Source organism: Dendrobates tinctorius, unplaced genomic scaffold (assembly GCF_039654945.1).
Source record: "Dendrobates tinctorius isolate UK_male_01 unplaced genomic scaffold, ASM3965494v1 ptg000014l, whole genome shotgun sequence".
Lineage (NCBI taxonomy): Eukaryota > Metazoa > Chordata > Amphibia > Anura > Dendrobatidae > Dendrobates > Dendrobates tinctorius.
This window is the reverse complement of record NW_027361682.1, coordinates 20,597,113-20,615,851: the sequence shown is the minus strand read 5'-3', so window position 1 is coordinate 20,615,851 and position 18,739 is coordinate 20,597,113. Positions and strand designations below refer to the sequence as shown.

General features: G+C 45.8%; 1 protein-coding gene across 1 annotated transcript in view; it reads left to right on the top strand.

Annotated features, from left to right (window-relative positions):
* ABCA5 (ATP binding cassette subfamily A member 5) overlaps positions 1 to 3,747 on the top strand; it is a 244,628-nt gene extending 240,881 nt beyond the window's left edge. The window contains exons 38-39 of the mRNA XM_073559971.1: positions 710 to 765; positions 2,276 to 3,747. Of these exons, the coding sequence (XP_073416072.1) occupies positions 710 to 765; positions 2,276 to 2,380 (161 nt within the window). The 3' untranslated portion in view covers positions 2,381 to 3,747. The remainder of the gene's footprint in view (positions 1 to 709; positions 766 to 2,275) is intronic.
* The last annotated feature ends 14,992 nt before the right edge of the window (positions 3,748 to 18,739 follow it).

Sequence of the window (18,739 nt, the reverse complement as noted above, 5' to 3'; positions counted from 1 at the left end):
AATACTAGTGATCGCAGGTTCCAATTCCCTAGGAGGTCTAACAAAAGTAAAAGGTAATTTATTTATATATATTAGAAAATGCGAAAAAAGTTTGAATTTGCTCCCTTTTACCCAATCTAACTTTAAAGTAATAAAAGATAGACATATTTGTTATTACTGCTTTCACAAAAGTCTGATGTATTAAAATAAAAGTACCTGATTCTTTTTGACATCTTGCCTCCCCCCCAAAAAAAACGTAACACAAAGTGATCAAAACGTTGTATGTGGCACCAATAAAAATGACAATGACAAAAATAAAAAAAGTCAGGGGTCTCAGAGAACAGCAGCACAAAGCGAATATTTTTATACAAATTTCAGAAGCTTTTTTTTAGGCCCCCAAAATTGTTAATAAAATTAAATAAGTTGGGTATCATCGTAATCGTATTGACCTGGAGAATTCTGTTCCAAGATTACTTTTACCCCATAGTGAATTCTGTAAAGACAAAAATCATTAGCGTATTTTTTTTTCTTTAATTTAATCTTTCTTTATTACATGATATGGTAAAGTGAATTGCGTTATTCAAACCTACAACTTGACCCGCAAAAAATAAGTCCTCCTATGGTTATGTCGACGGAAAGAAATAAGGTTGTGGGTCGGGAAGAATTCTTCAAGAGTTAATATAGATGTTGTGTATTAAATTGAGATTTATTTTCTATCCATTTTCTCCAGTGAAGCGATCATTCAACGTGGAGGAGTACAGCTTTTCACAGTCAACGCTCGAACAGGTAACGTTGGGTTAATTCACATTTAAATGAGCTTTTCCAACTTGTATAATGAACTTATAGATCGCATAAATGATTGGTGTCTCCTGAGTAACCTTGGGCCCAGCAGAACCATCCTGAAGAAGCTAAGATTGCTATGCTAGAAATAATGCCAGTTTTTGTGACATTTTTTCACAGATATTTAGTCCATATTGACTACTTTAATCACAGCCAGTGCTACATGTGAGGTTAGCTCTCAGTTCACAAGACTTATAGGGGTTCACTACTCGGACAACCCCTTCACAATTACAATATTCCCCCACTCAGAATAAAAACACCTTATACTCCTCTCCGGTCCGGATATTGTTCCAGCTCTGTTGGGTCTCCCGGGGCTTGTGTGAAGTTATGTCACATAAGCCCTGCAGCCAATCAGCGACAGCTAATGGGCCACTTCACTCTCGCTTTTTTCAGACGTAACTGACTTGCAGAGAAAGTCACAGCTCTCACTTTTTCCGGATATCCGTTTCGTCCAAAGGAAGTGAGAATGATGCAGCCTGTTAACGGTTGCTCATTTGGCTGCAGTGTTCACATAACATCATGCCAGCCCCGGGAGAAGAAGTCACTGGAATGGCACCGAAGGTGAATATAGGCTGATATTATTCCACGTGAAGGAACATTGTAATTGAGAAGGGGTTGAGTAGTGGACAACCCCCTTTAAAGAGAACATTTTACTTGCTCAAAATATTAAGTTAAATAGCTTGTAAAAATCCATGAGCTCCCCTGATTCTGCCTCTCTTTACCATTTTGCTCTACTTTGTAGCATTGCAAAGATATTCACATTTGTTTCCTCTGGAGCACAGTATATGAAATCTTTGCTTGTAGCCCAATGGGTGAGTCTTCAGAGTCTTCTCTGGGGGTGTGTGCTTTCACCCCTCAGCCCAGACACTGCCAATCACAGCTTAGCAGCTCCTGAGACTCCTTAACTGTTTCAGCTGTGATTGGCAGTGTCTGGGAGGAAGGGGTATTGGCACACGCCCCCAGATAAGACTCTGAAGAAACGCCCAGTTTGACTGTATCCAGAGATTTCACTTAGTGTGCTCCAAATGTGAATATGTGAATAGCTCTGCAATGGAGTGACACAGAGCAACATGGAAAAGAGCGGCAGAATCGAGGCGTTGAGGGCTTTCTTTTTACAAGGTATTTAGCTCAATTTTTTTGAGCAAATGACAGATTCTCACTTAGGCCGGGATCACACTATTATACAGAAGGCAAGCAAATTTAGAAAAGTTTCTGTGATTTGTAGAAAAATTGCTATCTTCTTTCCTTTTTTGATGATTAATCATAATCACATTATGACTATTTTAATTTGAGTTTCTGCTGGATTTCTGTCCAGGCTCTCAGTCCACAAGACTTACAGGGTTATTCTCATTTTTCAAAGTCATTGTTAATACCTTTCTGGGGTATGGTTAAATGCTTACATCCCATGTACACATCATTGCAAAATTCCAATTCTTTGTGACTTTGCCACCCGCAGGTGTTCATTGAACTTGCCAAGGAGCAGGAAGAAGAAGACAATTTCGCCACCATGAACAGCACCCTCTGCTGGAACAGGAGGCAGGAGGATAGAGTTGCTTTCTAGCGCTGCATTAAAAAAAAAAAAAAAAAAAAAAAACTGTGCAAGTCTATAAAGCAGCTCTGCTTCAACTCTTGCCTGAGGGACCAATGGCACGGTGCTTTGGTGCGGTGTTGCCGACCCCTTTCTGGCTGAGGATGTCTTCGAGGACCGCGCTTTGTCTGTATACCCCTATGCGCTGCGTTTACTTGAAAACAGTAGGGCTCTGAAATTCAGGTTTTTTAAGGGATCATAAGCTCCTCATGAGTAATTTAGTAAATTTAACCTGTTGCAGGCATTCCACTGCTATCCCATTGTCTTGTAAGCTGTATATGGGATGAGCCTTCTCGTCAAACGAAGCCTAAGTTTTCCTCATCCCCATGAATGTTTCCTTCACGTAGAGACAGCTAACAATGCCCCCCCTTATTACTTCAGCGCCATCTTTGGGATTTACTACTGAGAAATTTTTTTTTAAAATGTTGTATTTTTTTTATTAAAAGTTCTAGAACCCCCTTAAAGTGTGGCAGGGCTGCCCCCCAATGTACCTGCCCTCCTGGCGTTAGCGGGAATCATTACCTTTCTAGCTCAGAGGTGCACAACCTGGGGGTTACATGTGGCCTGTAATGCAATTGTGTGCGGCCCCCCCAATCACCTGGCTGTAGACATGCTTCTTGATGTTAGAAAGAAGACACAAGCCCCCCTATCCACATTAGAGTAAACCCTTCCTGACAAAGTCATTTTTCTTCTTTGAACATTTATTTTTTTACCTTCTCCTTTTCCAAGAGCCATAACTATTTTTTTATTTTTAATTAATATTTTAGTGATTAAAAAAGTCCAACTTTTGCAAAAAAATTTAAGATTTTTTTTTTTTTTTTTTTTTTTTTTAAACTTTTTTCTTTTTCAGTGGATGCTACTGTATAAGGGGTTGTCTTTTATGTATCGAGCCGTAGTTTTTATTGTTCCACTTTGGGGTGCACAGAAACTCTGTATTTTTGGGGGGCCAGTGCGGTAATAGGGATGTTTTTAGCATCTTAATTTGTTGTTCTCTCTCTTACCCCACGGGATAAATGTTATCTTTTTTTATCAGACTTTTTTTTTAGTTCCCAATAGGGGACTTGAACCTGAGATCAGGTTCTCTTAGCGAAAGCAACAGCTATTCGGAGTCACCGGATGTTCATACCTGTTTGGAAGTAAAGAAAAGTGTTGGCTGCGTAGATTTCTCAAAAATTATCTGCTTGGACTATATATTTCAATAGTACCTTCGTATTAGTCCCAGTGGATAGGGCATAACTTTCTAACTTGACAATACTCCTGTTAATGTACACTCCCTGACAGAAGTTGTGTCGCTTATCCATGTTATGTAAATAAAAGCTTATAACCTGACGTTAAATTCATCCATTGGTTGTATAAATTATTATTTTGAAAGCTGAAACCCTACGAAATGTGGTTTAGGGTAAGAAAATAAATTGCCATCAATACAGAAATATTGATCATTTAATGGACACAGAATTGTCAGATTTTTGCAAGAAAAAAGTTTTGTTGCTTGGTCATATAATGCACCCAATCCGAGTTTACATCCTCACCTGTGCTTAGTAAATGATGGGTTTATTAGTGGGTGCATATAAAAAGAAACCCAGCACCCCAGGCCTTCACTTGAGCTGCAACTTGAGCTCTGACAACATGCCAAAAATCCACCCTGTGACCAAAGCCTGGATTATCAAGAGGCTGAAGACCAGATCCACTGCAGAGGTGGCTGGCGCTTTTAATGTGTCTCAGAGTCAAGTACAAAGAAATAAAAAAAATTCGAAGAGACTGGAGATGTGTTTGATAAGCACAGGTCCGGCAGACCCCGCAAGACAACTGCTCAGGAGGAACATTTGTTGGTTAGAAAATCCAAAGCAAGCCCCTCTTCCACTGCAGCAGAGCTCCAACAGGCCTGGTCACCTCAAGTCCCTGTGTCAACTAGAATAGTTTGTAGGATTCTGTCTCAAAATGGCCTCCATGGTCAAATCAGTACCCAGAAGCCAGCACTAAACAAAAGACTAATAAAAAACTGAGTGGCATTTGCAAAGTCCCACAGCCTGCTAAACAGGTAGACGCTGGAATAGGGGCAGAAGGTGGATTTCTCTGATGAATCTTCAGCAGAATTACACCACAGCCACCGCAAATACCTCAGTAGACCTACTGGTGCCTGTATGGATCCAAAATACACCCAGAAAACAGTTAAATTTGGTGGTGGAAAGATCATGGTCTGGGGTTACATTCAGTATGGGGGTGTGCAAAACATTTGCAAGGTGGAATAGCCTAAAATATCAAGAAGTATTGGCTACCTCTTATATTCCAAATCATAAAAGGGGTCAAATTCTGCAGCAGGATGGTGCTCCATCTCATACATCCATCTCTACAACTTAGTTCCTCCAGGCAAAAAAGATCAAGGTGCTCAAGGACTGGCCAGCCCAGTCACCAGACATGAACATCATTGAGCATGTTTGGGGTAGGATGAAAGAGGAAGCTTGGTAGGCAAAACCAAAGAATCTAGATGAACTCTGGGAGGCATGTCAGACTGCATTCTTTGCTATTCCTGATGACTTCATTAATAAATTGTGTGAATCATTGTTGAACCGCATGGATGCAGTCCTTCAAGCTCATAGAAGTCACACAAAATATTAAATATGACTATAATAGCACCACAACTTCACCAATGTTATGCAACATATATTTGTATTTTAAGTTAATTATTTGTTTGAATATCACATTACTTTCTGTGGGCGACAAAACTTTTGTCTTGCCAAAATCTGACCATTCTGTGTCCATTAAATGATCAATATTTGTGCATTGATGGCAATTTATTTTTTTAACCTAAACCATATTTCGGAGGGTTTCAGCTTTCAAAAGAATAATTGATACAACCAATGGATGAATTTAACGTCCGGTTATAAGCTTTTATTTACATAGCATAGATAAGTGACATAACTTCTGTCAGGGAGTATATGTATTTGGGGCTAAAAATCAATTTTACAAATAGGTTTCATAAAATTTTTTCTTCCATTTGCCTTCTACAGTCTCTGTTTCACTGTCTATTGGTGACTGCAGAACGAGTTAACTGTGGATTAGTCAGTGAGCTCAATCAGATTGACTGAAGACTGTTTTGTGTCTTTTTCAGAGCTCCTCTCAGCTGATTTATGACCACAAACAAAGTTGAATGCTTAACAAGTAGCCTGTAAAAGTTTAACGGTGCAACCTTTTTTTGTGAAACCTAATTGAAAAAATTATTTTTAGCCACAAATATATGCCCTCAAATAAAAAAAATAATAATGATTGTCCTCAAAAGCAACCCATGTAATTGCTGCTGATCCCACTTCATACACACAGACTGGAGCCTCTCAACCATAAGGGAATGATCGGACTCTTGGAATTTAATCTATTTGTTCTCTGTGGGAATAAGCTCCCGCCAGCGCTGCCTGGCATCTACTTACTCCCCATAAAGAACACTTGCAAACCGAGTCAAGCCAACTGTGCATGAATATAGGGAAAGGCGGTCGGCAAAACAAGCATTTAATGTTTACGGCCCATTATGTGCTAATGGTGCATTGGGTGGGGAATTAATTCAGTTTGACCCCCAGATGTAAAAAGGTTGTGCACCCCACCCCTCCTCTACAGACTGACTGAGATTGTATCACCGTGCACTTCCTGCTTTGACCAATAGGTGGCAGCAGTGTCCAACCTCACCCATCTATCCCTTTAGATGTCTGTGATCAAAGTGCAAGTGAGGCGCTTTAAAAAGTGTTGAATGTCTTGAGTGTTTCATGCGCGAAACACCGTATCTGCACTGAAAGTAACTTTTCTTAAATTGTTATTAGTTTTTTGTTTTTTTTCAATAATGTGATACCTGACAGTACAGGGGGAAGATGGGTGTATATTTTTTCGTTAATAGAGTACTTTTTTTTATTTATGTCTATTCAGTCGCTGCATTAACTTGTCCGACCTTCACGCATTTGTGCCTGCGAGAATTTGCTATGCAATTTTACCAAGGAAAGAAATATTAGCAGAGAACGACCCATCCAGTGCAGTCTCCTGCTGTAGATGGTAAGGTTAGAATAGCGAAGCACAATTATAGAAGAAGAGAAAAAAAATTATCCAAACATACAATATACAGTAACCTGACATTGATTTAAAGGGATTTTTCCAATTTTTATATAAATGGAGTTTAGTCACTTTCTGCAAATTTGGGGCTGAAAAAAGTCCTGTGCTTGCTGTCGGTGAATGTCTTGACGAAATCTGTCCTTCTTGCACTGCCATAAGGCCATTTCATGAGGTATTCCTATCTTTTGGATATGCTATTGCTTTATGATCAGTGGGGAGCATCCGATGGGACGCTCAATCCTAAGAGTGAAGGTGATTTAGCGCTGTATCTTCTAAGTTGCTTCCATTTTTTACTGTGGGGGCGGAGCGATTCAAATAATTTTATTTTAAATCTTTTTTTTTTTAATATTTTTACTTTATTTTTTGTAGCCATATAGAGAATTTGTACCTTTGATCGATTAATCAGTTTATGTTATATGCTTCAGTAGTGTAGCAAAGATCACAATCTCTTATGAAGTGCATCCTCTGTCTGGTGGGAATGGCGATGGGCACCCGAACGGATGCCTTACTGGTATTGCGCCCCTTAAATACTGCTGTTAGAGATTGATAGCAGTATCTAACTCCGATCACTGCTGCTAAAGGAAGGGGAAGGCTGTATAACTGTATAACACTTGATAGTACGTCATGGAATAGGAAGGAGTAAATGGAGCCATGCTGCAGTTTTCTGGGTGGGTGACTTGTGTAGAAAACGACTGAAGAAGGAAAAAAAGAGCTAAATCAGAACGCAGCCCCTTCAGTCTTGGGATTGCAGATGGTCACATCAGTCTGACCGTCAGCGTTCAGTGAGTTATCCCCTTTCCTATGGATAGGAAATTATTTTCAATTTTTTAGTATACACTTTTAAAAAGAAATTATGCATCTTTACAAGATGGGAATAGCTCCTTAAAATGCACCTGAAAAAGCAGATAGGTTTTCAACCTTTGAATGAAAGCAAATGTAAAATGCAGCCATTCGCTGACAGCAAGCATTCACAAGACCAAAAGCTACATATATTGTAATTCCATAAAACTCAGAAATCTTTTCTGAACATACTGTTATTTTCTTTTACCTGGTATTACAGGGAATCTATTGTGATGTAATCTGACAGCACAATGATGTAGAGACAGTGACCCTGATTCCAGCGATGTGTCACTCAGTTTACTGAGTGCAGCAGTTTTGATAGAATCACAGTTTTCTCTGCTGCTGATCTAGCAGTGCTTGCAATGCTGAACTATGTATAACCCCGCCCACACCACCGATTGGTTGCTTTCTGCTTATGCACGTTGTGAACAGCTGCCAATCAGTTGTGGGGGTGTGGCTGGATTAGAAGACACGAGACACCTAGTCCTGAAGTGATACTCTCCTGTTAATAAAACAGTGGTTTTAGTGAAACAACATAACAAAGCCCAGTTAGTGACACATCTCTGGAATGAGGGTCTCTGTCCTGACAGCATGCTGCTCTCAGATTACATAGCACAACCTGCCAATATATTTCCTTTAACAGACAGCACTTATTCCCGGACTTCATGAGCGGTACAGAGGGTCTTCCAGGACTTGCGTAACGCTATAGCGATCGGACGTTTGTGTATATATTGCTGACATTTTTTTTATGTCATAATAAATTATAATGGAAATGATAATTAATAATTGAACTACCTTAGTATAATTCTGGGCAGCGAAAATTCTTTTTTTTGCTTCGTATTTCCGACACGTCCTTTTCTTCTCGATATTGAAACAGGATTAATACAACTGGTAAAGTGCAATACAAATTTACAAACACCCCTAGCACATGTGGTTGGGGCCTCATTTAGGCCACTCCAATGCGTCTGTATTACGCCCGCAATTCCAGTCCCGAACAGCATCATAGGGCTCTATCTCATCCAACCCAAAGTCGGGCCAGGATTGCTGCCATAAAACAGGTGCTAAAATGCCTCTATATTATCCTTGGCCTCAACCACCAAATATTAGGATGTAATGTCGAGGAACGGATCCAAAAGCAGCAAAACACCAGCGGTGAACAGCGCGGGAACTACTGAGCATCAGAATACTATGTTTGATGTGGCCGTGGGGTAGTAGTTCCCAGTATTATTTATACTGGGATAATCTAAAGAACGTATCATATACAAAACAACCACAAAAAAGAAACTATTGTAACCCGAATGTTTCCTGACGACTTGCCTTACAGAGAAAATCCACCATTTTTTTTGCAATGCATTAAATGACCTGATACAAGGTGCAGTTCTGGAAATACTCTGTGAAGTTATCACAAAAGCAACGGTTTCATCAAACACCTGAGACGTCTTTTGTCTTGCTGTAGCATTGCAGCACATCTGTGTATCACCTTGGAAATTATGTTATCGAGAAATAAACATGGATTGCACTGATATTACCAATACATGAACGTGTCTGTCTACTCTTGCATGGAAATGATGAAAACAGATTGGTTTACTCTTGCAACACAAACTGGGAGCAGCTTTACCTTGTAGCAGATGTTATGGAAGGCAGGAGGTGACCCACTTGAAAGCTCAGGCTTCCAAGTTAGCATGAACTGGTAGATAACTGAGGGTAACAGTGGAGAAGGAGGCAGGCAACCCAAGGACAGTTACAGAGGTTAACGGTAGATGGACAAAGGGTAGCAACGGAGCAGAAGGTAGGCAAGCCAAGGAAAGTCAGAGGTAATGGGAGGTAACAGAAGGTAGCAATGGAGCACATGGCAGGGAAGCCAAAGACAGTCACAGAGGTAATGGTAGATGACAGAGGGTAAGAAAGAAGGAGGCAGGTAACCCAAAGACAGTCACAGAGGTAATGGTAGATGGACAAAGTGTAGCAACAGAGCAAAAGGTAGGCAAGCCAAGGAAAGTCAGAGGTAATGGGAGGTAACAGATTGTAGCAATGGAGCACAAGGCAGGGAAGCCAAGGACTGTCACAGAGGTAATGGTAGATGACAGAGGGTAAGAATGGAGAAGGAGGCAGGCAACCCAAAGACAGTCACAGAGGTAATGGTAGATGACAGGGTAGGAATGGAGAAGGAGGCAGGCAACCCAAAGGCAGTCACAGAGGTAATGGTAGATAGCAGAAGGTAGCAATGGAGAACAAGGCAGGGAAGCCAAGGACAGTCACAGAGGTAATGGTAGATGGACAAAGGGTAGCAACGGAGCAGAAGGTAGGCAAGCCAAGGAAAGTCATAGGTAATGGGAGGTAACAGAAGGTAGCAATGGAGCACATGGCAGCGAAGCCAAGGACAGTCACAGAGGTAATGGTAGATGACAGAGGGTAAGAAAGGAGGCAGGCAACCCAAAGACAGCCACAGAGGTAATAGTAGATGGACAAAGGGTAGCAACGGAGCAGAAGGTAGGCAAGCCAAGGAAAGTCAGCGGTAATGGGAGGTAACAGATTGTAGCAATGGAGCACAAGGCAGGGAAGCCAAGGACCATCAGAGGTAATGGTAGATGACAGAGGGTAAGAATGGAGAAGGAGGCAGGCAACCCAAAGACAGTCACAGAGGTAATGGTAGATAACAGAAGGTAGCAATGGAGAACAAGGCAGGGAAGCCAAGGACAGTCACAGAGGTAATGGTACATGACAGAGGGTAAGAATGGAGAAGGAGGCAGGCAACCAAAGGACAGTCACAGAGGTAATGGTTGATAACAATGGAGGAGGCAGGCAACCCAAAAAATTGTCACAGAGAGAATAGTAGATTACAGAGGGTAGCAACAGAGCAGAAGGCAGGCTACCCCACAGACAGTCACCAAGGTAATGGTAGATAACAGAGGTTAAAAACAAAATAGAAGGCAGGCATGCTAAGGACAGTCACTGAGGTATTCGTAGATAACGGTAGCAAGAAAGCTACAGCTGTACTCCCACAAAGAGACTATGAGTACGGCGTGTACTGCCACCCCGTATCCTCATAGGTCTCTACAGCAGGACCAGGAGATCCGAACACGGATGTGTGTCAGGTGATCCAGATGGTCCTCGTCCCCAGTCTCCCACCCACTCGCCTACCAGAGCCTGTCGGTTGGATGAGGCGCAGATACTCTTCGTGAACGCTGGATGAAGGTACCTTTATTCATAGAGACGGATCAGGGTAAGTACGAGGCCCGGGTCCCATTCTCGGCAGCTCCAGTGGCCACTGTGGCAGTGCTGCGACGCCTCCGCGCCGCCCCGCGCTTCCTGGCGGCCTCCGCATTTAATTCAGGCATCGGCTTATCGGCCTGTTCTGCCGCAACTTGCCCCCAGTGCATTTCTAGGGGGGGGTTTTTCTCCCGGCCCCAGCGAGCCTCAGGAGTGGTCACCGCGGCAGTGCTGCGGGGCCTCCGCGCCGCCCCGCGCTAACAGGCGGCCGCCTCATTAATCCAGGCCCCGGCTTCATCTTGGGCCTTGTCCTGCGTCGCGGCCACGCCCCCGCCTTCTTTCTCGGGCGGGCTTTCCTCCCGCCCGCTTTAAGCCTACCCACCGCCTTCTCCCCTCACTCTAAGTCTCCCTGAGGCGGCGCTGTCTCCACCCACCCCAGTCTGGATAGGATGGCGCCATTTTTAGTATCGGCGGTTAGCCCCGCCCATCTTCCTCGGTCTCTGCAGGGAAGTGCGCACTTCCTGCTCTGTTCTCAGGCTGCCGCCATTTTCACAGCCTGTCAGCCGGACACTTTCCTATCTGCCGTAACCCCCTGCAAGCCCAGACGAGCCGTGCACCTTCATTTGCTGGAAGCTGTGACAGGACACCGGACCGTGAGTAGCTCTGCGACTGCAGACTGACACCCTCCTCTGCCTCCTGTCCCCCAACCTTCCGGCACTGCCTCAGTGACTGTCCGTCAGTATGTCTAATTCTAAGTCTGACCGCTCTTGTCCTCCTGCCTCCTCTTGCACCTTAGTTAAGTACTTTGCGTGCTCTTCTTGCAATCGCAAACTTCCCTCAGGTCAGTCCACTTCCCTCTGCCTGGATTGTAGCAACCCTATTCAGCCTGATGCTGCACAGGAGCCATCTAGGGCCCCAGGCGAGAGTGAACCCCCCATGCCTGGCTGGGCTTCGTCTCTATCACAGTCAGTGGCAGACCTCACCAGGGTGTCTCAGACCCTAGTAGCCGTCCTGGATAAGTTGCCCCTGGACACCTCTACAGGGTCCAGCAGGCCTCAAGAGGTTCCATCTGAGTTGGCCAGCGTTAGTCGCAAAAGACCCAGGCAGGATCTCCAGCTGGATTCCTCTCCTCGCCCCATGTCACCACATAGTCCTCGGCAGCCTCCCTCCCGGGCCTCCTCTCCCGAGTCAGGTGAAGCGCTCTCGGACAGATCATCTGAGGGGATCTTAGAGCTGGATTCGGACCTTGATGCGAACATGAGGGTTACTGTGCAGAACCTCATTGCAGCGATCCATCAGACCTTCGACATTGCTGACCCCCCTGCGAAATCCTCAGATCAGGAGGTTTCGTTCAGACGGGAGGAAACACCCTCCAGGGTATTCCCTTTACATTCCGAGTTTGGAAAGATTTTTACCAGGGAAAGGGGATCCGACCAGACGCTTTCAGCGAGGGAAGCGTCTCGGCGTTCTGTACCCGTTTGCTAAAGAGCTCACGGACAACTGGTCTGATTCTCCCTCGGTCGATCCGCCAGTGTCCAGGCTTTCTAATAACACGGTTCTCCCGCTTTCAGGCGTGGCGTCTCTTAGGGATTCTAATGATAGGATCATAGAATCCCTAGCGAAGTCTGCCTTCGAAGCGGCTTCGACGGCGGTATGCCCAATTTTTGCTTCATCTTGGGCAGCAAAAGCCATAGCCACTTGGGCAGAGGATCTTCGTCAGGGCATCCTAGAGAAAGCACAACCAGATCGATTGGCCGATCTTGCCAATCAGATTTCCCATGCGGGGGATTATCTGCTTTCTGCTTCTTTGGATGCCGCATCCTGCGCAGTCCAGGCGTCAAGTAACATTGTGGCAATCCGACGTACAATTTGGCTCAAGGCCTGGCAGGCGGACCTGTCTTCTAAAAAGTCTCTTACTAATCTGCCTTTTCAGGGAGGGTGCCTCTTTGGATCCCAATTGGACCAAATTATTAAGGACGCCACTGGAGGCACGAGTTCTCTCCTGCCTCAGGCCAAACCTCGCAGACCCCCACTGAGGTGTCAGTTTCGACCCTTTCGGGCTTACCGCCGTTTCAATATGGCGGAGACCTCCTCCAACCAACAAAGACCGCAGGCACGCCAAGATAGGAAGAAAGTTTCCTTCAGACCCACTCCCTCCTGGCGCTCCCACTCTTCGCGGGGCAGACCATCCAGGTCCGGATCGGGACGGCCCACATCAACATGACTATCCTCGGACTCCCGAGGGTCCCTCCCAATTGGGAGGTCGACTCCTGTTCTTCAAGGACGTCTGGCTGGCCTCGGTAGAGGACTCTTGGGTCAGGGAGGTTGTATCGTCAGGATACAAGATAGAGTTCGTCTCTCTTCCACGGGATCGTTTCTTCGAATCCCGTCCTCCAAAAGATCCAGCTTTGATCCCTGGTTTCTTTACGGCCATCGACTCTCTCCTCAGTTCCGGGGTGATTGTGCCCGTTCCCGAATCGGAGCGGTTTACAGGGTTTTATTCAAACCTGTTTGTCGTGCCGAAAAAGGACGGGGCGGTCCGACCCATCTTGGATCTCAAGCTGCTCAACAAGAGAGTTCGTCTTCGCCACTTCCGGATGGAGTCGGTTCGTTCGTTCGGTAATCGCTTCTATGGAGGAGCAGGAATTCATGTGTTCGATAGACATCCAAGATGCCTATCTACATGTTCCCATATTCTCCGGACATCAGAAGTTCCTGCGTTTTGCGGTTCGCCAGGAACATTACCAGTTCGTCGCGCTGCCCTTCGGTCTCGCCACCGCTCCCAGAGTCTGCACGAAGATCGTTGTTGCGTTGATGGCCTTGTTGAGGATCAGAGGTCTCGTTCTTTTTCCGTACCTCGATGATATTCTGATCAAAGCTCCCTCTTTCCAACAGGCACGCCTAAGTTTGACGATCGTCCTGGACACTCTTTCCGATTTCGGGTGGATCATCAACAGGAAAAAGTCCTGTCTGGTCCCTACTCAACGTCTTGTGTTTCTGGGCCTACTGTTCGACACTCGTCGGTCAAGGGTCTTTCTCCCACAAGAGAAGATTCTCTCCCTGCAGCAGGCTGTGCGATCGCTGCAGACCACACGATTTCCGTCCCTCCGAACAGCTATGAGGGTCCTGGGAAAAATGGTGGCGGCGATAGAGGCAGTTCCCTTTGCCCAATTTCACGCCAGACCTCTCCAACACGCCATTCTGTCGAGGTGGAACAGGTCGGCTCTGTCCCTGGATCGCCCTGTTCGTCTTTCATGCCGGATCAAGCGGTCACTCAACTGGTGGTTGACGTCACCTCTCATCCTCTTGGGGCGGTCTTTTCTTCCTGTTCATTGGCAGATTGTAACAACGGATGCCAGCCTCCTTGGCTGGGGTGCAGTGTTCCACAATCACACTGTTCAGGGTCGTTGGTCGACTCAAGAATCTGCTCTGCCGATCAACGTTCTAGAGATACGAGCGATCCATCTGGCTCTCGTCCACTGGGAGAGACTCCTCAGGGGCCTGCCTGTCCGGATTCAGACAGACAACGCCACAGCGGTGGCATATGTCAACAGCCAAGGAGGGACACGGAGTGCCTCAGCCCTGGCAGAAGTGTCCAAGATCCTTAAGTGGGCAGAGATTTCGGTACAGACAATCTCCGCGGTACACATTCCCGGCGTAGACAACTGGGCCGCCGACTTTCTCAGCCGCGAGGGTCTCGCGGCAGGAGAGTGGTCCCTACATCCGGAGGTATTTCTTCAGCTCTGCAGTCGTTGGGGAACCCCGGACATAGATCTGCTAGCTTCTCGCCTCAACAGGAAGGTCCCACAGTTTGTATCCAGAGCTCGAGATCCTCTCGCAGTGGGCGCCGACGCTCTGGCCATTCCTTGGTCACAGTTCGAGCTCCCCTACCTGTTTCCTCCCCTGCCTCTTCTTCCCAAGCTGTTGAAGGAGATCAAAGCAGAAGGAAATCCAGTCATTCTCATCGCCCCGAATTGGCCCAGAAGGTCTTGGTTCGCGGACATTGTCAACCTTCTCGCGGACGCCCCCTGGAAGCTTCCAGACAGGGCAGATCTGCTGTCTCAAGGTCCGATTTGCCACCCCAATTCTCGGCCGCTCAGTTTAATGGAGTGGCTGTTGAGACCGAGGTTTTGAAACGTGCAGGATTCTCTGGTCGAGTAATTCATACCATGATCCGAGCCAGGAAGCCATCATCTTCCAAAATTTACTACCGTACTTGGAAGGCCTATTTCACTTGGTGTGAGGCCAATAACATCGCGCCTTTGTGCTTTTCGCTCCCTTCCATTCTGGCGTTTCTTCAGGCAGGGCTGGATGCGGGGCTTGCACTCAGTTCCTTGAAGGGTCAAGTTTCGGCACTCTCCATTTTATTTCAGAAGGCTTTGGCCTCCCGCCCTCAGGTCAAAATCTTTCTTCAGGGCGTGGCTCACATGGCTCCTCCGTATCGAGCGCCCGTGGATCCATGGGATCTTAATCTGGTTCTTGAGGTTCTTCAAGGTTCTCCCTTTGAACCTCTCAGAGAAGTCTCCCTTTCCCTTCTCTCCTGGAAGGTAGCCTTTCTGGTGGCCATCACCTCCATCCGGCGCGTGTCAGAATTGGCGGCTCTTTCTTGCCGCTCTCCTTTCCTGGTACTTCACCAGGACAAGGTAGTTCTGCGGCCTCCGCCCTCTTTTCTTCCGAAGGTGGTGTCCTCCTTTCACTTCAATGAGGATATTGTTCTGCCGTCCTTCTGTCCGAGTCCAACTCATCCTCAGGAGCGGTCCCTGAACAAGCTGGATCTGGTCAGGGCGATGAGAGTCTGTCTAGGACGTCTTCCTTGCGAAAGACAGACTCTCTTTTCGTCATTCTAGATGGGGCGCGGAAAGGTCACCCGGCTTCCAAAGCTGCTATTGCTCGCTGGATCAGATCGGCAATTTTGGAGGCCTACCGGGTTAAGCATCGAGTGGCCCCTCCAGGGATCAGAGTGCACTCTCCCCGGGCAGTGAGTGCTTCCTGGGCGGTACGCCACAGAGCCTCCACGCTGCAGCTTTGCAAAGCTGCAACCTGGTCTTCGGTTCACACGTTTGTGAAATTCTACAGGGTCCACACCTACGCTTCGGCGGACGCCAGCCTAGGTAGAAGGATTCTGCAGGCAGCAGTGGTGAGTCCACTGGCCTGATGGAAGTTTGTTTCCCACCCCAGGGACTGCTTTGGGACATCCCATGGTCTCTGTGTCCCCCAATAAGGCGAACGAGAAAACAGGATTTTTGGGTTGCTTACCGTAAAATCTGTTTCTCGGATCCTTCATTGGGGGACACAGCACCCTCCCATGTTCTACAACTCCTGTTCTTACTTTGGTTGATTGGTTACAGTTGAGTTGTTTGTTCTGTTTTCAATCTATTCTGTTTCTTCTCCTACTGCTTTCTCACTAACTGAGGAATTCCCTGCCGGTCGGTGGGGTGTACACTGCGGAGGAGGAGCTAACCTTTTTTTGTGCATAGTGTCAGCCTCCGAGTGGCAGCAGCATACACCCATGGTCTCTGTGTCCCCCAATGAAGGCTCCGAGAAACAGATTTTACGGTAAGCAACCCAAAAATCCTGTTTTTCTTTTCAACGCCCCCTCAGTTCCGATTGGTGGCCACTACTGCGACCTCATCATAAAAGACATCGTAGCAGCGCTCCCATCCATTGTTCCTGAGCACTGTGGATCGTATTATACAGTATTCCTGCAGTGTTCCCGTGTGAGTCTCCATTGCGTTCTTCGTGGATTTTTCTACGTGGCTTGCTTCAGCGTCTGTCTGAGTCGCTACTGCGCTATTTGTGGATTTTCCTTCACCTTCTGGTTGCTCTGTCTTGAAGGTAGGTATTGTTTGAGGTCTCAAATTAGGATCTTTGTTGCATTTCCTTTTTTAGGTAAGCTATCTATTATATATAATCATAACTGTATTCTACAGTGTGGCCATGCTTTTTCGCTTACAAGTAAATGGAGGGCTGCTTGGCTTCTATCTGTGTACATAGGCTTTGGCATGGCAGCCATTTTAGCTTTCCTGCCCCGCCCCTGCCATTGTTGGATCTTTGTAGCGTTTCCATTACTTATTACGTCAGCTATCAATTATATGCAATCCTCACATTTAATATGTCCAGTTATAATAATCTCGTTATTGTTTTTTATAAACTTCTCTCATCTTTACCTTTTATTTTGCAGTTTGCACATTATGAACGCCGCGGAGCATGCTGTTGTGGTTGCTGCATTGCTGCTTGATGGAGCTCGGCAACAAGATCAGGCACAGATGCTAGATAGGCGTTCCAAACTAAAGCGTCACATGTGGACCAGAGAATGGCTGGAGCACAGGTCCAAATTCTCCCACATGCAACTTGTAAGAGAGCTTCAGGAGAAGAATCCTCATGATTTCCGCAACTACTGTATCTGCGGATGTCAGAGGAATCCTTTAAACTGTTACTGGAAAGTTTTAATCCACTTATTCAACGGAAGGATACAGCAATGCGTGTTGCTGTCCCAGCAGATGAAAAATTGGCAGTCACGCTGCGATTCCTGGCCACCAGATGCTCACTGCAAGGCTTACAATTTTCTTCAGCTGTTTCAAGGTCCCTGCTCAGCATTTTAATTCCGGAGACATGTAATGCGATTGTCCAGTCTGCGGAGCTACATTCAGTTTCCCAAAACGGAGGCGGAATGGAAAAAAAATTGCCTTTGATTTTGAGCAGCTTTGGCAGTTCCCTAACTGTGGTGGGGCTTTGGACATGAAACATGTGCGGATCACTCAACCACCGAACAGCGGATCCTATTTCTACAATTATAAGGGTTATTTCAGCGTTATCCTGATGGCCCTTGTTAACGTCAATTATGAATTTATAAATGTTGATGTTGGCATGAACGGAAGGTGTTCTGATGGAGGTGTTTTAGAGCACACACGTTTTGGAGAGCGATTGAACAACTGTGACCTGCACTTGCCTCCCAACTCGGAGACAACAGGCAACCTTAATTTTGTTTTTGTCAGCGATGAAGCCTTCCCACTTCATGCCAATCTACTAAAACCATACCCCCAAAAAAGCCTTACGGAGGAAAGATGAATTTTCAATTACCAGTTGTCAAGGGCACGATGGTTTGTAGAAAACACCTTTGGCATCATGGCCAACCGCTTCAGAGTTTTCCACATGCCAATTAACCTGAAGCTTGAATCTATAGACTCTGTGGTTTTGGCCTGTTGCATGCTGCACAACTTCCTTCGGCGGCGCGATGCAATTGCGTACAGTCCGCCTGGCTTTGTGGACTCTGACAACCAAAGTAATGGTGAAGTGGTGCTCGGTGACTGGCATGCAAATGATCCTGTAATTGCAGGACTTCAACCAGTCGTACACAGCAGAACCAAGGATGATGCCAAGGCCTGCCGAGACAACTACTGCCAATATTTTAACGGGCCTGGTGCTGTTACTTGGCAGCATCAGATCTTGTGGGCTACGGACCACATTTATACATTTATTTTTCATTATCTGTAATGATTTCTCTAATAAACTTTGTTTTACTTTACAAAAGCTTTGTCGTTCTTTAATGAATAAGGGCCCGTGCATGCAGCGGTTCGCTATGTGCATACGTGTGGCAGCCACATTGATTTTAATAGGGCCGTACACATATGCAGCCCTTTGTGCACTCTCTCCTCTCTCTCTTTCTCTCTCTCTCTCTCTCTCTCTCTCTCTCTCTATATATATATATATATTTATTTATTTGAGCAGCTGCTAAAATTCGATATATACTCCAACGCGTGATGACTTATATTGTACTGACTGTCATTTGCACCAACCGTTTAGGAAAAAAAGAGAAAAAGAACAATTGAAAACTAATTTGGAACATGGTGTACATACCAATATGCATACAAATATATACCTGTTTTAATGTCTATACAGCTATGTAAACAATTAGATGTATAGAGACCCATACAAAACAGCAACAGTGTACACACCAGTGTTCCCGTCTGACCATAGACGCTGTATCGAGGAAGCGACACTTTGCGAACGCAGTTGTGTCTCCGATCAGGCGGATACTCTGTTGCTTCCCTTCGAGGACGCATTAGCATCCCCAACAGCGTCGAACGTACGTCGTGACGTCACGACACTGTGGTGGGCATCGTTGATGCGGCGTGGTGCACATAGCTGTGAGAAGATGGCGGCCAGGCGTTCAGCTCCATGGGGGGAAGCAGA